Below are 27,499 nucleotides of genomic sequence, written 5' to 3' on the forward strand. Positions count from 1 at the left end.
AAAATTTAAAAGAATAATCCTCACATAACAAAGTATGTTTAAATAATGCATTGGTTTCTCTTTTCCTAGCGATCTCCTAGAGATGTTCATAAATTCTCTGTCTCAAAGTTCTTTCCGTTTTGCCAATATAAAATGCGAAACACAAGGAACAATAGGCAAGGTATACCACCCCTTTAGAATGCCAATTAAAATATCCCTTAGCCTAATAGGACCCACCAAATACAGGAGATTCCCCATTGGCTACATAGGGGCATTGGGGGCACCTTCTGCAGTTGTATGTGCCTATCTTTACTCTGGAAGTTGATTCAACTTTACGACTTTCAAAAATATTCTTAAAATTCCATCCCCTTCTCATACTAAACCTCAATTTCCCAGAGAACACATCAAGACTATTAGGCATACTAGCAAAAATGTCCCAATACGTTTGTGTTGGATTTTCACCAAGATACCTCTGAAAAATATATCACAAAATACTGGTCATTACAAGGAGGTGCATCAGTGTCCCTCCTATCTGTAGAACCAGAAACTAACCCCCCCCCCCCCATTCTCAAGGGACAGAATGGGCATATATCTCACTCCCCACTCTTGTAAAATCTGATCTGTCAGGAAGATAACCAGAGCTTCAGAGTAACACGTCTAACAAAGTTCACCTATATGCTCTAGTTCAGATATCGGTTCTTCTCTGTGTGGTCATGCGAGCCGCTCTGACCATCTGACCCTTGACAATATTCCTTTTCTGGGAATGAGGATGTTAACTCTTAAAGTGAAGATAAAAATTAGAAAAATATTTTTTACGATGCAAAGAGGAAACGTATTTATTGTACCTTAAATCTTTCCCAATTTGCACATCCAAAAAGTGAACCACTTCTTCCATCACACTGTATGTAAATTCTAAAAAATTAGTAGTGTGGTTAATAAATTCTAAAAAGGGTTAAATAATCTCCTTGGGTCCCCTCCATACAATATAAAAATATTATCCAGGTAAAGGAAATAACATCTAATATGCTCGTAAAAGGGGGAGGTAAATAAAAAAATGCCGCTCCCAATATAGTAGAACTATATTAGCAAAAATGGGGGCACAGGAGGCCCCCATAGCTACCCCCTATCTGTAATATGCTCCCTGGAAAAACAGAAAATTGTTCCAGAGGATGAGTTCCATATTCTCGACAGACTTATTGGGACATTTTCTGGGAAACTGAGGTTTAGTTTGAGAAGAGGATGGAATTTTAAGAATATTTTTGAAAGTTGTAATGCTGATTCAGCTTCCAGAGTAAAGATAGGCACACACAAATGTGGAAGGTGCCCCCAATGCCCCTATGTAGCCAATATGGATCAACTGTATTTGGTGGGTCCCAGTATCCCCAATGCCCCTATGTAGCCAATATGGTCCAGCTGTATTTGGTGGGTCCCGTTGGGCTGTTAAAAGCTAAGGGGTATTTTAATTGTCATTCTAAAGGGGTGGTATACCTTGCCTATTGTTCTTGTGTTTTGCATTTTATATTGGTAAAATGGAAAGAACTTTGAGACAGAGAATTTATGAACACCTCTATGAGATCTCTAGGAAAAGAGAAACCAATGCATTAGTTAAATATACTTTATGTGAGGACTATTCTTTTAAATTTTGGGTGTTGGAGCAGGTAAAATGTTTTGAGAGAGGGGGACTGGGAAACCAGCCTCAAGTACTGGGAGTTAATGTGGCAACTAAAGTTTGATGCCTGCTCAGCCTCTGGGTTTGAATGAACACTATTTCATTCTACCAGCCTTAGAAAATCCTTAAAATAAGGCTATGTTTTGGGATGTTTACTATTTTCTATGGTTATCGAATCTTTTTTTGTGTGTGCATTTTTTATGTGTACATTCTTATATAGTCAGCTTGACCACAGTATAACAACAACATTTTCACTGCTGTATTTTTTCACTGCTGCATTCTTTTACTGTTGTATTCACTGTTGTACCTTAAGTTAGTCAATTAGGTATTCACCAGTGGAGTATTATGTTAAGTGGTTTGACTATTTAATTGTTAATCAGTTAGTGCTGGATTATTCTGATGGAGTTCCCTTGTGGAATGAAAGCGCTAAATCTGTGTGGTGTATTGGAGCATTAAAGAACTTGTCTTTTACCTTGGTAGTTTGTGGATTTTTGGACTTTCCTGGTGACCAGTGTTCCTGACGGAGTGTTTTTTCTCTGTTATATGTGCTTTGTACACTCATTTTCTTACCACCTTCTTTGTTTCTTGGTGTTGGCGGATATGGCTAGATCTGGTTGTCGAGGAAGTAGATTCAAAGGGGAAGCGAGCATTCTCTTTTGGGAGAGCTTACCAAATTGATTGCCTTATTTTCACAGGAGGATAGCATTTCTGATACCATTGAGAACTCTTTTCCATGTGGACAGGATGTTTGAAGGGAAATTACGTGATTTCCGGCTTCTCAGGTGTCTGGAAGTGTTAGTGTGGATGGATTATTGGTTTGAGAGTACGAAAATGCTCGTTTAGTCAATTCTGGAGTGCCAGGAGATGAGTGACTGGTAACATTCCTGGTTTGAGAAATATGATACGTGGCACTGACGTTGCGAATGCTGACTTTGATTTTAATGACTGGCTGATGCGTGGGGTTTCCACTGGTATACAGGCTCCCCAACAGGAACTGCTTACCTACCAAGGTACTATTTACGCTTTAAAAGACAAACTGGTTAAATACAAGTCATTGACATTGGACAATTGTTTTTTGGAGCAGTGCTTAGAGAAAAAATATGTACCAAAGGGATTGAGACTTACCAAATTCCCTAACAATGTATTTGAAGGAATTGATTTTTTTAATGATTTAGTGGAAATATTTAATGAATGTGGTCTTGCAGTTTTATATATTATTGTTAGGATAAGATAACAGAAAAAAACAAAAAGAGGAAAATTAATAAATTGCAGAGGGATGAGAAGGACTACCAGAGTGGGAAGGCTTATTCAGCTTTTTTACGTAAACGTCCCAGTCCTGAGCATAGGTTACAGGAGGGTTCATCTGAGGAAGTAGATAATTTGGATAATGAACAGGGGAATTACACTAGGAATTTCCCTGAAAAGGAAGAACAGAGAGCGTTCCCTTTAGGCCAGCACCCGGTGAGGAGGTCCCCGAGTTTACAGAACCAAACTCAACCTACTTATACCTATGCCCAAGCCACCAGACAGAACCATTATCTGAATCAGAGGGATAGGGGCAGGAGGTATTAAATGGGGGTCATGTAGGTGATATAACAGCTGACTGATCTATTTATTCCTACAGTGATTTTTATATTTTTAACTACAGTAAGATAGAACCCTCTGTTACCCATTTTGAATTATTTCAAAAGGGTTTTACTTTTGTTCCCAATAGATTTGGGTCAGTGGCCAAAATGGTGTTGGACACTAAACTTTTTGTGAGAAATCTTGAATGTCTTTTTTTGGAGCTGGTGGTATTTCCCAACACAATAATCCATTAAGGAGAAGGAGTACTTTTCACCCACCTACACACCCTGTTCTTGCCAACTTTGAGGCATTAGTGGAGAGGGACATTCGGAAATGTTTTAACACCCAGAATAAGAAGCATTATGTTTGTGGAAATTTTATCTAAGGAAGAGAGGGAATTGCTTTTTGGTATTAGCAGGGATAGTAGAATTAGGATTATGAAGTCGGGCAAGGGGGGGGGGTCGGGTTGTCCTGTTGCACGAATGGAATTTACACTGGTAAAATGTTAGTTACTCCATGGGGAAGGTAAATACCAGGAAGTATCTAGGAGTGATTAACCTGGCTTACAGGAATTTGGATTTGATCCTGGAGGACAGCCTGCTATAAGGTGCCATTGATAGACAGCTATATGAGTTTTTGTGGGTACCCAAGCCAGTGATTCCTGGCATTTTTGGGATTCCCAAAACTCACAAAGATGATCAACTCCCCCCCCCCCCCCCCGAGACTTAGTGTCTCTTCTGGCAATAAGACACAGCCTTTGGCCTTATACATAGATAACAGATTGAAACCCTTTTACCGGTTGTTTCATCACATTTTAATAGATTCCTGGGACTTTTTGAACAAGTTTAAGGAAGTGGATTTTAATGTGGACTATATCTTCCTTACAATAGATATTAAGGACTTGTTCACTGTGATTCCCCAAGACACTGGATTAGCCTGGTTTGAGGAGATCATTGTGGGCTTTGACTTTCTCTCCCCATTGGACTTTCGGTTAGTTCTCAAGAATGTGCAGCTAATCCTCAGGAACAATTTTCTGTTTTTCCAGGGAGCATATTACAAACAGATGGGGGGTAAGCTATGGGGGTCTCTTGTTCTCCCAGTTTTGCTAATAGTTCTATATTGGGAGCAGCATTTTTTTTTTATTTACCTCCCTTTTTTACGAGTATATTACATGTTATTTCCGTTACCTGGATGATATTTTTAGTGTGGAGGGGACCCAAGGAGATTATTGAACCCTTTTTAGATTTTATTAACCACGCCACTAATTTGTTAGAATTTACATCCAGTGTGACGGAAGAAGTGGTTCACTTTTTGGATGTGCAAATTAGGAAAGTTTTAAGGTACAATAAATATGTTTCCTCTTTGTATCGTAGAAAATATTTTTCTAATTCTTATCTTCACTTTGAGTGAACATCCTTATTCCCAGAAAAGGAACATTGTCAAGAGTCAGATGGTCAGAGCGGCTCGCATGACCACACTGAGGGAAGAATTGATATCTGAACTAGAGTATATAGGTGAACGTTTTGTTAGACGTGGTTACCCTGAAGCTCTTGTTATCTCCCTGACTGATCAGATTCCACAAGAGTGGGGAGTGAGATATATGCCCATTCTGTCCCTTGACAATGGGGGGGGGGGGTAGTTTCTGGTTCTATTGGGCCAATGACCATACAGATGGATGGGAGGAACACTGATGGCACCCCCTTGTAATGACACCTATTTTGTGATGGATTTTCACCAAGATACCTACCTCATGAAAAATATAATCGACTTACTGGGACATTTTTCTAGTATGCCTAATGGTCTTGATGTGTTCTCTGGGAAACTGAGGTTTAGTTTGAGAAGGGGACGGAATTTTAAGAATATTTTCGAAAGTCATAAATTTGATTTAACTTCCAGAATAAAGATAGGCACACACAAATGTAGTAGGTGCCCCCAGTGCCCCTATGTAGCCAGTGTGGATCAACTGTATTTGGTGGGTCCCGTTGGGCTTTTAAAGGCTAAGGGGTATTTTAATTGTCATTCTAAAGGGATGGTATACCATGCCTGTTCCTTGTGTTTTGCATTTTATATTGGCAGAATGGAAAGACCTTTGAGACGGAGAATTTATGAACACCTCTATGAGATCTCTAGGAAAAGAGAAACCAATGCATTATTTAAACATACTTTGTGAAGACTATTTTAAATTTTGGGTGTTGGAGCGGGTAAAGTTTTTTTTTTTTTGGGGGGGGGGGTTACTGGGAAACCAGCCATGAGTATTGTGTGTTAATGTGGCAACTAAAGTTTGATGCCTGCTCAGCCCTTGGGTTGAATGAACACTATTCCATCCTACCAGAGACACAACCTCTGACCTAACAATTGTGAAGCCTGCAATGGTTAAAAAGGAGCCCTACTTGTTTAGGCAGTCCACTCCAATCAGAGCTTTAGAAGGGACCCCATTCCAAATACCTTTGGCTAGGGTTCGCCTTGACTGGGAGATTGTAAAGGGAAGCCAACAAGTAGGTGTTTGAGGATATACCTGCAGATGTCCTGATAGGGAATGCTTTTGATAATGCAGTACCTTGTGTGCAAGCAGTGACACACAGTTAGGCTTTGAGACCAGCATGTGGGTCTGGTAGCCTGGGGGGATACAGAGAGACTACAGACTTGAAGCCAGGATTGGTGTGGTGGTTATTTCAGAGAGGGGCTACCCTGTAGCAATGGGAGTGAAGGTGAGCCAAAGCTGCTTGTGGGTACTGATGTTCCCTTGGACTAACGGCAAGGGCAGAGGTGAGTAGTAGTACCCAGGCTGACGGTGAGGCATCACTGTCAGAGAACACCAGACTTCCTGTGGAAGGGGGAGCTGGGATGGGTTACAAAGAATCGAGATGGGCTCAACTCTGACACTACATTACAGGGCCTGGGGGAGGTAGCTAGTGAGGCACCTGATTCTCAAGGGAAGGGGGAATCTGTATACTGGGACAAAGGGTTACTGTATAGAGAGGGGACCTTGAGGGAGGGCTAGAGGGTAAGAGAATGCAGCTGTTGGTAGTGCCCAGAGCCTACCGTCTGGCACTTCTAGCCATAGCCCATGACATTGCCTTTGCAGGTCATATGGACATGAAGCATACCAAGAGAAGCATTATGCATATTGGCCTGGGATTTCCATAGATGTAACAGGGTACTGCAGGACCTGTAAGCAGTGCCAAAAGGTAGGCAAGGCAGGAGACAAGGTCAGGGCTCCTTTGATGCGTTTGTCTGTGATTGAGGACCCATTTCAGAAGGTAGCTATGGATATTGTGAGGCCCCTGTGGACCCCAAGTTCCACAGGTAAAAAGTATATCCTAGTGGTAGTAGATTATGCTACCTGATACCCGGAAATGGTGGCCCAGTTCTCCATTGAGACAAAAAAGGTGGCAAATGCTCTGTTAGAAATTTTCAGCAGGGTAGGTTTCCCAGAAGAAATACTGACTGACAGAGGTGCCAATTTCATGTCAGACCTGCTGGCTGGTCTGTGGAAGTACTGTGTGAGTGAAGCACCTAAAGACCACCCCCTACCATCGCTGACTAATAGTCTTGTTGAGAGGTTAAACTCTACACTCAAGACCATGCTACTGGAATTTGCAGACCATTTTAAGAGGGAGTGGGACAAATATTTACCCCATCTCTTTACTTACAGAGAGGTGTCCCAGGAATCCACAGATTTTTCACCCTTTCATTTGCTGTATGGGCATGGAGTGAGGAGACCTCTAGATTTGATTCATGATGAGGAGGATGAGTGTGAATCCCACAAGGATTCTGTTGTGGCATATGTCCTAAATCTCAGGACAAGGGTCAGGAACTCATTTGCTTGGCCCAGGAGAACCTGGCAGAAGCCCAACAGCAGAAAAAGGACAGGAATTCTCGAGCTAGAGAGTATGCTATGGGGCAGCAGGTAATGTTTCTCATTCCTGTCGGACACAACAAGCTGCAGGCAGTTTTGGAGGGACCCTTCAAAGTGGTAAGGAAGGTAAGTGATAACTACATGGTAGAACTTCTAGGCGGGAGGCAGGGGCACAAACTGTACCATGTTAACATGATGAAATCTTACTATGACAGGGAGACCGTTGTGCTATATATTGGCAGTAGGAGCCAGGAGGAATCCGAGAGGGATCTATGGCTACAGGGAGCCAGCCAGGAAAGTCCCAAATTACTATGGTGGAGCCTAGAGTTGCAGGCATATGATATGGCAGTGTAGCACCACACTGGGGTTAACAATGACAATTCAGATGGGCGCTCAAGACAGGGAATGGTGTAATGTAATCCCAGATAGTCATCCCTCTCAAGCAGTGTTTCTCAAGAGTCACTTGAAAAACTAGCATGAGTCTTTGGTGGGGGAGAAGTGTGACAAAAGGAGGTACTGCCAGCACAGCTAGCTGGAATTTTGTAAATAATCATATGTCATTCGTGAATATCAACATGATCCATATGCTTGTGTTATAATAGAACTGTATGTTGTCTGTATATCAAACTGCTGGTATGGAAGTGTGTGTGTTGAAAGGGTTTGTAAAGTACTGAGCTTAAAGATGTATCAGCAGTGTACCCCACTGGAAAAGAACAGGAATGTATATCTACTATTGTAACTGTGTAAATTTATATATTTTAACAGTGTAAACTGGAACATAGAAGGTTAGCTTGCAAAACTTCAGAAAAATAGTTGAAATTGTTTTATAACTGTGCCATAAAAGATGATTTCAGTGCAGCAAGGAGACAGGATGCCTAAAACTAGGGAACCTTCTGCATTGTCTTGTGTTTGTATTGTTTTAGGTCTTCCAGCAGCTACAAAGATCTAAGGGCTGTGCATTTTTCACAGGTAGATGCTAAAGACTGGCAGTTTCTAGTAATGGGGGCTTAGCTTGGGAACTAATGTCAGTTGACAAGAAGTGATGTCATCCTACAAGCTTACCCAGCAGTACCTTTAGAGATATTAATTTAAGAACTCTGAGAGAGACAGGGTATTCTGACTTGGACCCAACAACATCAGCTAGATCCATTCATCACACTTGCCTTGCTCTGGAAGTAAGTGAACTAGGGTACAGTAATTTCTCTTTGATTCAGACAGGAATACAGTGAGGTATAGCTTAGATGTTTTATTTATTTGAGACTGTCCTGCAATGTTTTGAATATTTCCTTTGTCTTTGATCTCTGATATAACTGTGATTATTTACTGCGTATTTTCTTGTTGTTTTATTATTTATTATTAAATGTATTTAAGCCTTTCATTGTGGCTGATCTGTGTAGAGACATTTTATGTTCTGAGAGTACTTGCATGTTTATTTGGTGACACTGTGCGGGCCACTCCTAATAGCCTTGCTCTTGCTCAAACTAGCATTTGTATTGATAGTGACCTTACAGAGTAAGATTGGACACCCTTTTTAGGGGCCTTAAAGTAGCTGATATAGAGTTGGCTGGTGGCAGTAATAACTACATTATAGTCTGTGCAAAAGGGGGCATAGCTAATAAACCTGTGCCAGTCTTTCCCAGTGTGTGTAAATTAAATCTGAATGTGTGTTTGTCAGCTACTTGGGCAAGGACACGAATCACTGGTTAGACAGAGAGGGTGCTGGAGGTCTTGGCTTGGCCACTCAGCTGACATCTTAACTGTATGGCTGTGCCAGTGGGGAGTCTTATTGGGGACCTGGAGAAAAAGGGAGAAACCAGCCCCAGACTGACTATAGTCTGTGCGCTCTTAAGGGAAATTGCACTTTACTGTGTGTGTACTTGTTGTCCTCCCAGTGTGTACGTCCCCCACTGTTGCCAGTGGTGAGGATTGAGGCTCCTTGATTACAGGGCCAGTGCTGGGGCTAGACACTCCCATTTGTTGTATTAAAAATTCTTTAATGATAGTGTGTACAAAGTTTGCATATGTGTATACATATATGCATGTAAAATACACATTTAATTGCAGTTTATAGTCATTCCTTTGGTATTTATTGTTGCAACTGCAGAATTCTGTTTTTATTTGTATGTTATTCACTAGGTTAGAAGGGTAGTTTGAATGAGATTTCTGTTCGGACTTCGGTTTTCTTTACAGTTATTAGCTTTATGCTTCTTGTGTCCATGTCAATCAAAATACATTTTAAGCAATGTTTCCTTAGTTTTTCTACAGCAATTATTCTAATATTTCAGGCTGTTAATGGTATTCCTAGAATAGTTATTAAATATTGCAATATCAGCATATATGTTAGTATTGCAAGATTTTTTTTTCTTTAAAATATATTTCTTAACAGTGGCAGCGAGGGATAGCTTGTTTAAATATCTGACCATGCAGAAAATATAATATCAAATAATATTACTTTTGCTAATAAGTTTTGGATTTCAAGAATTGAAGGCAAATTTCCAAAAAAAAAATATATAGAAATATTGACTTCAAACAGAAGGAAAGTATAAGTTTAACAATACTTAATGCAAATGATAGTGCAGTTAGCAAGCAAAGAATTTCAGCATTAGCTAAGGCTTTGTCTAGCTTTACTGATGTAGTCTTAACTTCTCTGAATCAAATTCTGTTTTATATTCCTTATACTTACAGGTTTGGTATTCAGAATTGATAGGTTATTTTAAGTGATTTGGTTTATAAATTAGAGGTGGTAAAGGTGATAACTGTCCTATATCAGACCACAATGCAATTACCTATACAGTAATAAGTCCAAGAAAATTAGCTTCTTGGCCTCTGCTTTACTTCCTTTTCTCTAGCAAACTCAATCTGAGGTAACAGGGAGAAGGGCATTCTGGGTAGAGACTTAGCTCGAGAGTTTTTTGGCTGGCGCGAGCTTGGTAAAAAGGCTGACTCTGTTCCGAGGGCTTGGAACTGAACCCATCAAGTGATGAATGAAAGAAGATGAGCAACACAGGTGGAACATTATAAGAAGACATAACTTTTATTGAGATTTGATTACTGGGAAAGTCTAACTGGGTAAGGTGCCAATTGTTAGCTGAGAGCCAGGGAGAAATGCTGCAAAGTATTGCAGAACATTTTAAGTGCAGTAATTTTATAGTCTTCAAAAGTAATACGAAAAATATCTACAGTTTAAATAGTTAAGCCAAATTAGTCATAATGTGAAAACATTGATTAAGAATAGATTCACCTTGTATGACGATTTAATATTTAGAGAAATTTTAGTTTGCTTAGCATAATTAAAGTTTAGTTAGGGTTATACAAGTAAGAATCTCAATATGAAGTGAGAGAAAAAAACAGGCTTATGGCTTATTTTAGATGGTCAGGGAAGAGAGAGTAAAGTAAGGAAGTGAGTGAAGAAGGAGTAGCAAGGTGGAGTAAGGTATGAATAGGTACTTGTTCATATTTAGGTTTATTTAGGTTTATAGTTTAAGCACTTGTCTCTTTTAAAGAATAATTTAAATTGAATTTGGTAAATATGATTTAGACATAGGAAATTGGCTTATAGTACTGATTAGTAAATTATTCATAATCTCTAAAATTAACTGTCTGATATAACTAAAAAAGGAATATCCACATATTTTGATTTTCTAAATTTCCAAATACTTGGTGATAAAAGGAGATATTATCAGAAGTATAATTATTGGGATTATGCTTTAGAGGTAAGTGAATCAACTTTTACAAAATATATTTTATCTTCAAAAAACTAAATCTGTATTTTGAAAATTATATTCTGATTTTTGTATAGATTTATTATACCTCATAGAATTGAAATTATACAAATTATATATTGGTTGTTGATGCAGATGTTCAGAGTTGATTGGCAGCATATGGTATAGGATTGTAAAGTGATGCATCCTTTTTGGGGAAAATTTCAATATTTCCTGCAAGTATTGTGGTCTGATACATTTATGCTAAGTTAACCTGTAGTGTTTATTAATGCTGCAGTTTCTGGATGCATACCTGGGTCTCAGTTTTTGCCTCTCTGGCATCTTTTAACCATAGCTAGAAAATTAATTACAAATAACTGGTAAAACAGTACCTTTACTTGCAGAATTTATAAACATTATCATAATAAGTCAGAAATAATTATCTATAGTAAGATGAAAATAAAGCTTTCGAATACAACCGTTGGATAAAACTGAGCTGTTTAATACAAAAATATTGATTTTCTATGATCAGTATATTTTTGTTTAATGAAAACTAGAATTGTATGTAGTAATGGTTGATGTGGACACATTTAGTAGCTGATTTTTTTCATTTGTTAGTACTTTTTTTCAGTTTACAAAATTCAATAAAATATTATAAAACAAAATAATTTTGATCATATGGCATTGTTAACTGTTGAGCTTAGGTTGCGATTTATCATTAGCATAATTAAAAGTAGTAAGCTTGGATTCTTTTTTTAAATTTAAGGTATTGCCTATCTATAAAAGCAGGTGGTGTTTCATTCTTCTCTTTTCCTGAATGTTCAGTTTGTTATTTGAAGTTCAGTACATGATGAGCTCATATAAGGAGGCATTTTTGAGAACTTTAGAGGTTTGCTAATCTAAGGCCCTAAAAAGAAAAAATAAATATGTTTGAATGCAGCTGCCCTTTTTATTGTGTATAATATCATTTTAATCCTTGCATCTCTAGTTTAAAATTCTTTAATTGTAGTGAATTATAGAAAATTGTATTATATATGCAAAATGTTTTTTTTTTTCTTTTAGATTGAATGCCATCCATATCTGACCCAGGAAAAGCTAATCGAGTACTGCCACTCAAAAGACATTTCTGTGACAGCATACAGTCCCCTCGGCTCGGTAGACAGGCCATGGTATGGATTTTCTTCTTCCTGATGTGTGAAGAGACAAATTTATTTCTCATACAGTAGAGTCGATTATCCAAAATGTTAATTATCCAAATGTAGCCTTCCAAAGTTTTTGGGTAGGAAAATCATTACTTGTAAATATATAAATGTTGTACATATTTGTTTGTGTGTGTTTTGAGCTTGCAGAGTGAAAAATACTTTTTTTTTTTTTTTTTGTCATATCGCTGAATGGTTGAAAAGTGTATTCCCTGCATGCAGAAAAAACAAGATTTTAGATTTTTTTTATCTGATTCAGTATATGTTTGGTTATCCGAACTACCCTAGTTCCCAATTAGTTTGGATAATCGACTCACTACTGTACTTTATTTGTATTTGTTTAAAATATTTTATTTACCTGCATGTAGTTTGACATAATGTATTCTCTTGAAATTTGCTGCTTTGAAATAATACAAGGACTATTGGTGCTCTAAAATCAATCATTAATGTTGGGGCTGTCTATAATTATTTTACTGTTCAAGCTAATGCTTCTGTAAATGATTAGCTTGACATCTGTAGTGTGCTGTTAATGCATATGTACATACTATTCAGGTCTGCAAAGTAGATGGAATTTTTTTCTGTATGGTATTCTAAGAGAAGAGTGGTTTAAGAGCTCAGTTCTAGAGGTAAAACTAATTTATAGAATTATAATTATCCTTTTTATCCAGTTCTACTGTGAAATGCTGAACTGCTCAATCCCAAGAATGGGAAAGTTTGAAAAAAATAATGCCTTAAACAGAAGGGCAAAAAAGTTAAGTTTAATAGTCTTTTGCGAGCCCCCCAGTTCCCCCTAAACTTGTGTATACCAACTCCATAATCACACAGAGTCAAAGAAGGTAGAAGTTTCCCAAACGAAGGGAATCATTGCTGGTGCACAATTTTGGAAATCATTGCCAGTGCAATTTCTGTGAAAAACTGTGATCAACTTTATGTTCGTTTGTGGTTTTGTGGGCAACTAGCATAAGAGGGGTTTCACCTTGATCGCTTGTAGAGGAGCCTTTCTTTCCATTATTTGAAGGTTTTGATTTATTAATCTTATCCATTCCAGTAGGATAGGCTTCCCAAGCTTATCCTACATCCTTTCTGAGTTGTGTGTTTTATGCCCACAGGAAGTTGCAGAAAGTTTGGCTTTTTGTAGCTTGCTGTCTGTTCCGAAATGTGTGACAGGTGTACAGGGTTGTGCTACATAATACAGATGTCTAAATGTTTTGAAGATTTTAGCCCGATCACCTCCTAATCCTCCTATCTCGGAACACGTGCAGACTAAACAAGCATTTTCTATGGCTTCACAACAAGCAAGATAATCCTTCTGTAGATCTCCATAGCCCCAAACCAATAAGCTAGAACTTCCAGAAGTGGATGCATAACAATAGATGAATGTACCTCCTAATCCTCCTATCTCGGAACACGTGCAGACTAAACAAGCGTTTGTATGGCTTCAAAACAAGCAAGATAATCCTTTCGTAGATCTCCATAGCCCCAAAACAGTAAGCAGGAACTTCCAGAAGTGGATGCATAACAATAGATGAATGTACTGAAGAAAGCAAGGGAGAAAGGAGTACCTTCTTATTAGTTTGCTGCTAGCTGTAATGACTGCACATAGGTATTCATTGGAGTGGTAAAGCATCTGTTTAGTAATGCCTCTGAGATCTCGCTCTTCAGTCTGCAGAGATGGTTGTCTGGGTGCTACAACCTCTGTAGCTGGAATATTCATAAGTTTTCTACAGACATCCCTTCATTTGTGTGCCCAAGTCTCAATGGGCTAAGCAAACTTGATCTTTTAGGGTTTGTTGCTACTGTAGCAAATTTTGTATTGCCAGTAGTGAGTCTGATTGGCTTCTATAGTCTAGGTGGTGTTTGCTATGAAATTATTGAAAATTATTTGAGAAAGAGCTTCCTCAGAGGGGGGGGGGGGGCTGCTTTAATCATCATCACTCCCAATGTTTAGTTTAGTAAGCTAGTTTTTGGTCTCTACATGTGGTTATCATGATGAGTATTTTTTGGATACTTTATCCAGGTTCCTGATCATCAGTACTACTTTTCTCGAGTGCTATATGATAAATGCAAAAAAAGTAAAACAAGTTTGCTGATGGTGGAGTTTCCTTGTTTTCTTCACTGTTGTGCAATGTCAGAGCAGCTATATTTAAGTTTGGGGTATCCCTCTCCTACTTAAGGTTTCATATGTCTGCGGTTCGGTGAAACTTATTACACCGTTTTTCTGTCGATTTGGACATCACTGAACAAATCTGCTGTCAATTGACATCCCTTTATTCAGTCAGAAGGACTTGTGGCTTCTAGCTATCTAGTGTCAAGCTCAGTGCAAAACTTGCTCTGTAAAAGTTGGTGCAACTTTTGGTAAAGACATGTTAATATTAATTTAACAGTTAATGGATGATGGGGGGGGGGGGATAATGGATGACCTGAATGCACATATTGGGGCAGACAGACCAGGATATGAGGACTGCCTGGGTCCACATGGGTGGGGCAACAGGAATAAAGGAGAGGCCATTCTAGACTTCTGTGTGGCAAATGGCTTGATAGTAGCCAACACATGGTTCAGAAAGAGCGACAGTCACAAGATCATATACGCAAGTGGCCAACATGCAGCTCTGGTAGACTTCTTAGTAAGGAAAAGGCACTGGGATAGGATCGGTGATTGCAAAATGATTCCCAGTGAAACGGTTGGACCACAGCATAAGCCACTGTTTCCCACAGTTGGCTGCAAGCAGTGGTCAGAGAAGGCTTCTAAGGTCAATAGAGACCAGGCTGAAGACCTGGAAGTTAACTGGAGAGAAAGCACAACAATTCATGGAATTACTCCAGGTTCTAGCACCTCAAGAAGAAGAGGAAATAGATGAAGTGTGTGAAAACAGATATGTGGCCAAGCCAGGTATGGAAATAAGGTATATAAGGAAAGCTGGTGGTGGATTGAGGAAGTGCAGGAAATCATCAAAAGAATGAGTGCAGGAAAACTGAGAGGTAGAAGGAAATGGGCCAGGCTAAGAAATAATACTGGTTGGCTAACAAAGAGGCTAAGAGAGGAGTTGCAGTAGCAGAGAACAAGGAATTGGAGGCACTGTACCTTCTTCTGGAAAGTGACTGAAGATAGTCAGACACCCTTCATAAGGGATGCCAGCAACAACCTGCTCATGAGTCCACAGAACATCAAAGGTAGATGGAAGGAGCACTTCCATCAGCTTCTGAATGAAGAAAACCCCACAGAAGCTGCACTGCCTATGACAAAAGAAGAGGAGGAGCCCATAGAAGAAATAAGAACAACACTAAGGAAAATGAAGTCAGGGAAGGCAGCAGGCATAGATGACGTCACAGCAGATATGATAAAGATGTGTGAGATGGGGAAAAATGGCTCCTGAAGGTAGTCATAGCAGTATGGAGAAAAAGGCATATCCCAGTTGACCGAAGAATAAGCATACTAGTTCCAGTGTTCAGGAACAAAAGGGACATTCACAACTGTGGGCAGTATAGAGGTATCAAACTCCTATCACACTGCATGAAAGATTTGAAGAGGGTGACTGAAACATACACAGTAGTAGTAGGAAGTAAGATGAGAAATGAGCAGTTTGGATTCAGGTCAGGATGTAGTACAACTGATCTGATGTTTGCAGTGAGACATATTTGAGAAGAAGGTAGCACTGAGGAAAGAGTCCCAACTGTGCATTAATGATCTTGGTGAGAGCATATAACAAGGTCCCAGAAAGCTGATTTGGGCTGTTCTGAGTGGTTTGAAGTCCCAGAAACATTGGTAGAATTTGTGCAAGCTATGTAAAAGGACCCATTGAGTGGAGTATAAACTGTTCGGTCTTGCAGAGGGGTTCCCAGTGGGAGAGGGTGTGCATCAAGGTTCAGCTTTGAGCCCACTGCTGTTCATACTGCTGATGGACTACATTAGCAAACAGGTTAGAGGGGAAATGTCAACAATGTTGCTATACAGATGATGTGGTACTACAGGCAGACTCTGAACAAGAGCTTCAGCAAAGGGTAGGGGAATGGAATGCAACGTTGAAGGTACATGGGATGAAACTCGACTATATATAAGACAGTCGTAATGGCAGCAAATGGAGGAAATCGGAAGAATCTGAAAATTTGAGATAGAAGGGAAGACTGTGGAAGGTTAACAGCTTCAAGTATCTGGGAGGAGTGGTTGAGGAGAAGGGAAGTCTGAATGAGGAGGTCAAAGCTTGAATCAGAGGGGCTGTAGCCAACTGGTACAGTGTGTGTGTGGGGTAGTGTGTGACAGAAAAATGACAAAGAAGCTGAAAAGTAAGGTATACAAAACAGTTTTGGAACCAGTACTACTGTATAGTCAGAAACCTCGACAGTAAAGGCAGAGAAGATGAGGAAGCTAGATGTGATGGAGATGCAATACCTGAGGTGGGTGGTAGGATGCACACTGTGGGACAAACGAAGAAGTGAGGAGATAAGAGCAGAAGCCAAAGTAGCTCCGATTACATAAAAGGTTAGAGAACAGATTACTGTGGTTTGGATATGTGCAGGAAAACAGAATCTGGTGGAGATTTGGGACAGACAAGAAGAAGGCAAGAGGAAACAAAGGCATCCAGCAAAGAGGTAGATAGATTGTGCGAGAGAAGACCTTTGATAGTCGGGCATAAGTACCAAAGAGGTAGGAGAGTGGCATTGAATCGGGAGAGATGGAGATAAGTGATACGACACCCTGACCCCATGTAGAAAATGCGGGGGAAAGGTGGATGATGATGAATGAGAAGAGGTTAAGTGTAGTAGATCATTAGTTCACTGTGTTCTTTGTACTTCTGCTTTTTGTAAAGGATGTCAGATGTGGTGCTGTCTAGTATTTCATTCCTTATTCTAATGAGACATTAAAGAAAAACTTAGAATTTCCTGAATACGGATTAACAGAAATTAAATTAGTTGGGTTAAACCCATGACTGCAGAGAACACTGGATATACACATCGTCGTATGTGGAGCTGGACTGTCTCCCTCAACTCCCCACTAAAGTAACTGCAACAGCAGGAGTGCGGCACCTTGGAGAAAAGGGCACATATACTGATGGTGGTCTTCCCAGAAAGAGACCGTTTATCCTTAAGGCCTTCTAGGCTAGAAAAAATTAATGATTCAGTGAATTAGTTCTCACTCAGCAAACATTTATGCTCCCTTTGAATATGAAGGGTAAACATCTACTGTAAAGCTGGCTGTTTCATTAGACTGTTGTATTTGTCAGTTCTGTCTCCTAGAATGTTGATTTGATACTAATGACATTCAGGATAAGTCTCTGTATAAAAGGTGTGTTGTGCATAGAGAGGCTCAGCCAGAACTGTAAGAGGGGGCACGTTTTTTCTTTGTTGGGATTGAGGTTCATTGGTTGCAAGTGACTATGGTACAAGTGTTTTCCCATGTGGTGTAGTAAAGTCTGCTCGTATCTGGGTTTAAGTCCTTCAGAAAATGTAGATATGTGTCCTAGTAATGAAGGTACTTATTATCCACCTCTTAGAGGACCGAATCAATACACAGAGCATATAGTGTAGGATGTGGGCTACAGCCTTGATATCTGTGATTGCTGAGACGCTCGCAAATGGCTTATCGAAGCCCATCTCCTTCCATCTTGCCGTTTATTTATTTCAAGATCGTCTTTGGATCAGTTTTGGCTATTTGTAATGACCTCAGTTTGTGCTGCCTTGGCTGATCTGACCATTTCTTTGCCCTGGAGTATGTATTAATGACTTCTCTTCTTTGTAATCCAAGCCAGCAAAATTTTGAAAAGCAGGCTGTAAAGACAGAGCTAATCTGCCATAGAGCCAAAAGGTTTTGTGTTGGTTCTGGTAGTTTGCAAGACAGCGTTGTACCATAGCTAAATATGTGGTGGAAAAGTGCATACAGAAGGAATTTTATGGGGGGAGGCGCTCTGCCACTGATGCATTTCTTCATTCCTCTAAGAAGTTGGTAACAGAGAGTTAGCTGTGTATTTCACATTGTGTGTGGCATACAGAATCATAGTCACTACAACCCCTGAATCCTTGAGCCTTGCTGGTGGAGGATCATGTAGGAGATCAGAGGAAGTTCCAATACAGAGTTTTAAAGTTTTGAATACATGCCAGTGCACTCTTAGCTGTGGAATATTGTACTGAGGGGGGCTGATCACTTTTGGGGTCCCCTTGGGCTCTGTGATGGATCTGCGCCTCTTTGGTCTCTATTTTTTGGAGGTCGAAGCTGATGTCAAGAGGCCTCTGGCTAACCAGGTTTGCAGAGGATTTCTGGCTGTGAGCAGTCTTGGATACTCCTGGCACATTAGCATTTTACGGGATGGTCTGGAACGGGATGGTCTGGAATGGGTGGGTGATTGGTTTCAGGGCCAAAGCATGGAACTGGATCTCTAGAGGTGCATGGTGGAGCCTTTTGGGAGGCTGAACACCCAGGTGGAAACCCCTAAGGGTGGACACAGTGATCGGGGATTTGTGGATTCATGCAGATAGTGGCCTGGCGTTTGGCCATCATGTCTGTGGTTGTGGGGAGCTCATTTTGTGTTGCTCAGCTTGTAGACAGGGTCATGGTTTCTGGGTCCAGGGAGGTTGTCTTGTCACTATGCTCAACAATCATCAGACCCATTGTCTAGTATGGTGTCCCCTTATGTGTACTTAGGCACGTGCTCAGTGGGGGCATCCGTGGAGGTTAGTCACTGGGGGAGTGTGGGACATAAATCTTAATATCCTATACAGATCGTCTGAAAGCCCTATCTCTGTACACGGTTTCCTACAGACTGTTGAGAGGTGATTTATGTCTGGCATACAGGACATCCTTGGATCCCACTCTGATGTACCTTTTGTGTATCTGCAAAACAGTACTAGATATAAAGATTTAAACTTTGCTTGTGACTAGGGTATGTCTGAGGGGCAGGTGCATATCTTAGAGAATCCCCATTCTCTGGAGTAGGCTTCCATCCATGTGAAGCAGAGCCCTTCCCTAACAGTATTTAAGCACAACCTGGACCAGTAGATAGGAAATCAGCAAGTCACCCCTAGTCTGACACCTGTATCTCTGGTGGAGAGGGACAACCATTAAATCATGCTCTAAATAACATATAGCCCTTAAAATAACCTCTAAGGTGCATTAACTAGTGAGATATATTTGAGCTGCACGGTTATGCTTATAAAGGCCCCAGTGGTGGTGGTCTAGAATACACTTATGAACCTCTATTTTAGTATTTGTGGGAGGGAGCATTTAAAGTACATTGTGTGTTCACCAGAGCCGTATTCTGTTTGGCTCCGTCATCTGAGGTTCTGCAATACATAAAAGCCACATATCTCAACTGGAACTTAAGGTACAGGTTGAGGTGTTATATTCCAGTTTGTGTGCGTCCAAATTCCACAACAAGATTCCCAGGCAAAATTCCTGTACCTGTAGAATCAGACATGCAGGCAAATAGATGGATGCATATGGGTTACAGACAGGGAAGGGGGGATTAAGTGCTTTTCCTTTTTTATTCTGCTCTTTTAGTGAGTACAGTCATAGAGGTGTATGTAGGTGGAAGGGTTATGTTTTGTTGCCCTCTTCTCCTGTGCTCTTCTCTTTTAAACACAAGCAATTGCTTCAGTTGTACTCCACCACCCCATTTTGCTTGGGAGTGGAAAGGAGGGATGTTATGTGATCCTATCTCGCCTACATTCTGACTGATGGGTTCGGAGCCGATCCTCGGTTCGACTGGCACGCTATGCCAAAGAGCGAAGTCTCTTATTGGCTGAGCTTACTATATCCCAGGATGCACCACTACCAGTCCCTCAGATCTCGTTTGCCGCTAACCTGCGAAGACGTGGTCTCGAGCTGGCTGAGCTGAGTAGTAATTTTACTAACTTTTTTCTGTCAGAATTTTGCTGTTCTTGTCATAAAAAGCTGTTTTAACGGCTATTCTTCACTTTTGTGTGTGTTTGGAGTTTGTGAGAAGACTTTGTTGTGTGATTGGGCGTTGATTTTGATTTTAGGCCTCCTTCATCTTAGGGCCTTCCCGGTCAGTCAACCCCCATTAAATAGAGGGTTTCAAAGTACCCTTTAGTTATTTGTTACGGTTTCTTTACCTAATCGGCAACTGTAAACCGATTATTAGGTAGTGTCAGTAAAACAGAAAGTCAGTGGATAGTTCCTTTCTGTCAAGGATTACTGATTTTTTTGTTGCTATAATGTCTCAGAATCCTAGGCCTTCGGGCTTTAAAAATGCACCAAATGTAATTTCAAGATGTCCATCACAGACGATCACTTTCGCTCTGTGTGTATTGTTTGGGTGCAAACATTTACAAGAGTCATGCAGTGTGTGTCACGCTTTTCCTCAAGGGTCCTCCAGGAGAGGAAGAATAAACTTATTCTTAAAGGGTTAATAAAACCTTCCTTTGAAGAAGCTCTGGCATCCTCTCCTTCTCCAACTAAAAGAAAAGGGTGTCGGCTCCGACCAGTCCGTCGGATCCGACCGCCAAAAGACATAGGCAGGCTTCTCCTTGGCTCCAAGGACTTGGAGCCGAGGGCACGGTCTGCCTCGATGCCACCAGTCTCGACTCCTCTGGCTTCGGAGCCGATGGCTGGGGCATCGAGGCGGGTCACCTTCGCCGGCTCCACTGGTCTCGGAGCCGACAAAGGTTGCCCGCCAGACATTCCTCGGGCAAGTCCTCCTCGGCACCGATGGAATCTAGTGGGTATTCCTTCGGGCCGATAGTCATCGGGTCGCCTCGGAGCCGGTCCCCTAGCCCTTTGGGGCCGTTGGAGAGGCCATCTCGAACCTGCTCAGTATCCTCTCAGTCTTCGAGGATGTCGGATTCAGATATAGACAGGGTGCTCCAAAGACTGTTCCAGTCCCCAGTCTTTCAAAAATTTGTTTGGCTCCGACCCAGTTGGCTTCGGAGCCGATAGCCCAGGCCCATCCCATTGCTATTCCTCCTCCGACGCGGCTCCGTCGGAGCAGGTGCTGTTGGCGGTGGAGATCTTAGGGTCGGCTCCGACCTTACTCCAACCCGGCCGGGTCCGAGTTTGGTACACGGACTTCTTCGGCTGGACCCGGGGTGATGTTTGGGACCTATGCTATCGGTTCCGAGCCTCCCTCTCGGTGCTTTGGCTGCGGGACTTCCGTCGGTTATCATGGCTCGGGGCGGACACTCCCAGGATTCTGGGGTCGGCTTTCAGAGCTATGAGGAGTGCCTTGGCCAAGTCTTCTTGCCATCTCTCCGGCTTTACCGGCACCTTCCCTGGGCGTGGAGACTGGGTCTTTGGCAGTTCCCTGTCCGTAGGCAGCGGAGCCCTGGGCCTGAGGTTACCCCATTGGGGGTTCCCTCTTCCTGAGGGTTCTTCGGAGTTGTCTTCAGAGGATCCCCAAGGAAGAGATCATGCAAGAGGAAGCACGTGGACTCCCCCAGTCTATTACATCGACACTGATCTTGATGATGCGGAGGGTCCCGAAGTCGCCCTCGGATGATGTCTCATTTGCAGACATCTTAGAGATCCTCAACAACGAGGCGGCTGGATATCCAAACCCCCTCTGCTGATGAGTCAGTGCTCCTCAAGGCCTTTGGGGCTCAGCCCTTCGCCTCCTGGGTGTCTCCGCCCTTCGACGAGCTCCTGGATTTAGTTTGTCGAAGGCGGGGAACATCCAGATACCGTGGAACCAGTCCCTTCTCGTCCTAATAAATTTTTGTCTGCCCCACCCGAGAAGGAATTCCTCACTAAAGGCGTGGCTGTAGATGCCATGGTGGTGGCATCTGCTACACAACAGGACGTGGCAGAGGCTTCAACGTCCGTCCATCCTCCTAATAAGGAGTCTAGGAGCATGGACAGGTGCGGAAGCGCACCCTGACTTCAGCGGCCTTTACTTTAAGGTCTCTGAATTATTTGGCACATTTTACCAGGCTTCAGAGGGATCTGGTCAAGGAGCTGTCAGATTCCCTCTCGGGTAACCTACCTGAGCAGCTAGCCCAGTCGGTTAGCTCTCAGTTGGCTATCCTTACGTCAATTTCTAACTCGTCCATGAGGCTCATTTCCTATGCGGCCAAGGGGCGGTAGAGCGGCAGGCACAGGCGTGGCTCTCGGAGACAAGCCTGGCTCCGCTCAGTTGCGGAGGCCTTCAAGTCTCCTTCACGACGCTCCCTTTGATGGGTCCTCTTTGTTTGGACCTAAGGTTAAAGACACCCTTACCCGCTGTGAGCAAGAGGGAAAAACTTTATCTGCCGTAGGTGGTGCCCGTTATTCCACTCCTTTTCGCCTTATCCCAAGGCTAAAGGAGGGAAGATGTGGTTCCGTAAATCACGTAAGTTTTCTCAACAGCAGGAAGATTCCCCTTCCAGAGGCAGAGGACGGGAAATTTTTCTGGGAGACGCCGTCCCAGAGGCGGCAGAGGGCCCCGCAATTCTGGAGACCATGAGTCCTTTCGTGGCTCTTCAGCCTCCCACACATCATGAGGGATTGCCCGGCTGTGCTGCTCGGAGCCAGTCGGGTGCCGTTGCCAAGCACCTAAAAGCCTGGGAGTCAATCACTCAGGACAGATGGGTGCTTCGGATCATTGCCGGAGGTTACACCATCCCATTCACATGTTCACCCCCACCGTCCCAAAAATCCCGACCCACCACCCAGTCAAAGGGAAATTGCAGCCAGAAGCTTTAAAGCTGCTAGAAAAGGAGTCATCCAACCGTCCCCACAGACCAGATCGATCCGAAATTACTCCAGGTTCTTTTTAGTGCCAAAAAAGACAGGGGACCTGAGACCAATATTGGATCTCAGCAGACTGAACCAATCCGTCACGAAGTCCAAATTCCGAATGGTCATGTTACAATCCATTCTCCCACTGTTGGAGAAGGATGTTTGGATGTGCTCCATAGACCTCAAGGACGCCTATTATCACATACCGATACATCAGGCGTCCAGGAGGTATCTGCGCTTCAGCCTGGGAGTCGGTCATTTCCAATTTTGTGCACTGCCCTTTGGTCTCACCACAGCCCCCAGGGTGTTCACCAAGTGTTTGGCAGTAGTGACTGCTCACCTGAGGAGTCTTGGATTCCAAGTGTTTCCCTATCTGGACGACTGGCTCCTGACTGCCACCACCAGGCATCTACTAATGGACAACCTCAAAGCCACCATCTCCCTGGGTGCTACCCTGGGGATTACATTCAATTGGTCAAAGTCTGTCTTGCTGCCCTCTCAGCATAAGGTTTGTAGGAGCAGAGATAGACTCAAAATTGATGCGCTTTTCTTCCTACCAAAGGATCCAAACTTTACAGGGCCAAGTTCAAGCTCTGATTTCAAGATCCAAAGCCCCAGCCAGGATGGTCCTACAAGTTTTAGGTTCAATGTCTGCCACGGTTCTTCTAGTTCCTCTGGCAAGATTGCACATGAGAATTCTTCAGTGGCTATTGTCAACTCAATGGTCTTTTCAGGACCTTCCCTCAATCATCCCATCATGATTACAGGAACATGCAAACGGGACCTTCGCTGGTGGCTTCAGACATCCAATCTAAATCAAGGAAGCCCCTTTGTTATTCCCTCTCCAGTGGTTACCCTGACGACAGATGCCTCCCAGATAGGGTCGGGGGGACATTGTCTGGGCAGGTTAGTTCAGGGCTCCTGGCTTCCAGACGAAGCTCTTCTCCACATCAATGTGTTGGAGATGAGGGCTGTACTTCTGTCCCTACAGGCCTTACACAAGTTTCTTCCTCAGGGCATCATCGCCATCCACACAGACAACATGTCGGTGGTCTGGTATCTAAACAAACAAGGAGGGACCAGATCTTACCCCCTTTGCAGAGAGGCCATGAGGGTGTGGGAATGGGCTGTAGCTACCAACCGTTTCTTGGTAGCGACCCACATTCCGGGGAAATCAAATATATTGGCAGACAAATTGAGCAGGACAATTCTCTCTCCTCACAAGTGGTCCTAAACGAAACAGTAGCAGCTCAGGTTTTCCGGAGGTGGGGGACGCCGTGCTGCGACCTATTTGCAACCCCACTAAACACGAAGTGCAAAAGGTTCTTCTCCTTGACTCCACATCAGGGAGAAGTAGCTATGGATGCTCTAGCACAACCTTGGCCAACAGGGCTACTTTATGCCTTTCCTCCGATTCCACTTCTCTCCAAAGTCATTCAAAAAGCTTCTCAATTGGGGTCCGCAATGATACTGATTGCCCCATACTGGCCTCGTCAGGTATGGTTTCCTTACCTGAAGAAACATGTAGTGGACGATCCGTGGACTTTAGACCTAATTCCGGATCTGTTAATTCATCAGTCGGGACGACAGCATCAGTCCCTTCACTCCTTGAAGTTGACAGCTTGGCTCCTCCACTTCCGACTTTAGTCAGAAGTCACACATTAGACCCGGAAGTTATTCACATTTTATCTTCGGCCCACAAACCCACCACTAAGAAATTGTACCTCAGTAAGTGGAAGAGGTTTGCTATCTGGGCTCAACTCAGGGGCTTAGACCCTATCACTGCTCCTATCCCAGAGGTTTTAAAATTCTTGACATCCCTATTTAATCAAGGATCTTCTGTCTCTACTATTAAAGTCCAACTAGCGGCTATCTCTAAATTCCACGAGTCCATGGATCCTCCATTGATGAGCAGCAGACTATGCAAATCTTTCATTAAAGGTGCGGGTCTGTTAAGACCCCCAGTTTTTCATCCTGCCTCCGTGGGACCTTGACTTGGTGCTTCGTATGCTAACATCTTCCCCTTTTGAACCGGCTGCTACATGTGAGTTAAAATATCTGTCTTGGAAAAAGGCCTTCTTAGTTGCAATTACTTCTGCAAGAAGAGCTTCAAGCCCTGTCTATCAGACCACCGTACTTGATATTTCACAAGGATAGAGTATCACTTAGGCCTAATCCATCCTTTGTTCCAAAGGTCTGTTCTAATTTCTGTCTCCAACAATCCTTAGAGCTACCAGTTTTCTTCCCAAAATTCTCCAATGAAGCAGAATACACTCTCCATAAATTGGATGTTCACAGGCAATTGCGCTTCTATTTAGACAGGACTCAACAAATTCGTAAGTCAGACCAATTGTTTGTGTCCTTTTCAGACAATAAATTGGGCAAAACCATCACAAAAGCTACTATCTCCAAATGGATTAGAGATTGTATAACTCAGGCTTATTCTTCTTGAATAAGCAACTTACAACGTCTATCAAAGCTCACTCTACCAGAGCTATGGCGACTTCTATAGCTTTTCATTCCAAGCTTGCTATCTCGGAGATTTGTGCTGCGGCTACTTGGTCAAATCCACACACTTTCATTTCCCACTATAAATTGGATGTGGCATCTAAAGGCGAGCATCATTTGGTTCCATGGTACTCAGGAGTGTTTTCCAGTGAGCCACCCAGGATTCAGGTGCTAGGACGCTGTCCCATCAGTCAGAATGTAGGAGATAGGATCACATAACATCTTTTAGTTAAGTACTCACCATAACTTCAGATGTTTGGGATCCATCTCCATACCCACCCTCCTTCCCCTGCCTTGGAGATCAGAAGAGATTGAACGGTTTTGAGTTCTACTGTTTTATCTTGTTTCATCTGACGATGTTATATAAGCAGAGCGTGCATGTGTGCATGTATGCGGACAAACTAGATCTGGGGGACTGGTAGTGGTGCATCCTGGGATATAGTAAGCTCAGCCAATAAGAGACTTCGCTCTTTGGCATAAGCGTGCAGTGGAGCCGAGGGATCGGCTCCGAACCCATCAGTCAGAATGTAGGCGAGATGGATCCCAAACATCTGAAGTTATGGTGAGTACATAACTAAAAGTTTCGTGCCTCAGTACCAGCAGTGTTTGAATTAGTTCACCAGTGGCTACTTGTGGAAGATGAGGCATCTTCCATGTTGGCCCAAAGACCAAGCTTGATCAGAGTGTGAAATCTAGCTAATCCCTGATGCATCGTGTCTTTTTTGCCCCAAGTAGAGACCTTTTGTTTACCAGGCAAGTGTACTGGTCCAAGGACTCATTTCAGCCATGACTTGAGCCACAAGAAGACAGACCTAGAATAATTCAAGCCATGTTGAGATCAACTAACAATTCTGCAGTACAAGCCAGACACTGTTCAGACACACACATGGTGAAATCGTCATTTATAAGGCAAAATGAGATGCTCAGCAGGAGTGGATTAACCTTGTTGTGAAGATCATTAGACTTTGGATTCTGTCTCAGAGCTGGTGCTTAGATTCCTGTTAGTTACTCCCACTGAATGGCAACATAAGGTATTGCTACACTCTTAAGATACTGTTCTTTGAACAAGATGTTAACCCAGTGTCCCAGCTCACATCTGCTTAACCATCTGCTGTTTTTGACAGGTGGACCACCCAGTTTCTTCTGTCCATATCCATTGTAACCTCCCCAGACTAGTAGTCCTCCAGTTTGGCTAGACAAATATAAGCCAAGCAGATTAAGTTTTTATGGTGGGTTAGGACAAAGCTGAGAGGAGAAGAGGTGTCACCCAGTCCTGTAATCATCCTTGCAGAACTGAGGGCTTTTCCCTTTTAAGTCTCATCTCCCACTGACATGTTGGGCTTTTGGAAGAAGGGGAGTGCAGTAGCTTCCTATGGGCACCCCCTAACTCTGTGGCGATGCCTTACTCAAACACCCTTGACCCTTGCATGCAGTACCATGTTATAACCATGGGAGTGATATCACCATTTATGCCCTCACCCTTCCCTCCTGGAAGAGTTGGCAGGCTCTAGTTAATCACCTCCCTGTGAACTCAGGTCACCTAGGTCATAGCCTAAAGCTATGTCCTTCTGCACCATTTGAAGAGCCTGCTTAAATAACGCTCCATTTTCTCTTGGTAACAGCATAGGTTGCTGACAAAAATCCCATGGCTTTTAAGTTGCTGAATAGGGCTGTCTAGCTGAGGTACCACATAATACAACCATACAAAAACAAAAATACTTTGGTGTCCTGTTTTTACTAATGTAAAAACTGGCACAACAAATCCCTGTGTTCCAAATTTGGTAAACAAAACAAAGCCATATTTGTTCATCCAGGGCTTGCATAAAATGAAAGTCAGCAAAAACAAACGGTTGTCAGGTAGTACAGGTATTGCAGTTTAAATATGAGAAATCATATGCATTTTTAAAACAGATAAATAGGGAGATCTGTTTTACAGTAAGTTTTAGGCCTGGAACAAAAATTAGAAAAAGTGATCAACTTTTCCCAATTCACACAAAAAGTTAGGTTGAGCTTAACAAAGATCCTTTTATATGTTTTTTGGAATAAATGCTACTGTTTGAAAACATTCCAGTGGATCCTTGTCTGTTACTGGTTTGTTTATATTGTCTGTTCTGCTTTGTTTATGTGATATGGTCTCTAAGTCCTTTGTGTATGGGGAAAATGTTGGCAGTTTGCTTACCCAGTACTTACCAGCCTCATTCAAAATCCACACTCTAAAACCCTAGAGTACTATCGCTTCCTCTCCAGGGTTCTGTCTGCAGAACACTCCCAAGATACATTTTAATAGATTTAGTTAACCATTTACATGTGAATCCCCAGACCTGAAAGAACCCCCCAGCTCAGAATTCAACACAT

At 42.3% G+C, this 27,499-nt stretch overlaps 1 protein-coding gene across 1 annotated transcript in view; it reads left to right on the plus strand.

The window, feature by feature from the left end:
• Window positions 1–27,499, plus strand: part of LOC122815718 (aldo-keto reductase family 1 member B1-like) — a 547,809-nt gene that overhangs the window by 221,882 nt on the left and 298,428 nt on the right. The window contains exon 6 of the mRNA XM_044088466.1: window positions 11,837–11,943. Coding sequence (XP_043944401.1) covers window positions 11,837–11,943 — 107 coding nt within the window. The remainder of the gene's footprint in view (window positions 1–11,836; window positions 11,944–27,499) is intronic.

This window comes from Protopterus annectens, chromosome 11.part0 (assembly GCF_019279795.1).
Source record: "Protopterus annectens isolate FY-2018-M chromosome 11.part0, PAN1.0, whole genome shotgun sequence".
In the NCBI taxonomy this organism is placed as follows: domain Eukaryota; kingdom Metazoa; phylum Chordata; order Ceratodontiformes; family Protopteridae; genus Protopterus; species Protopterus annectens.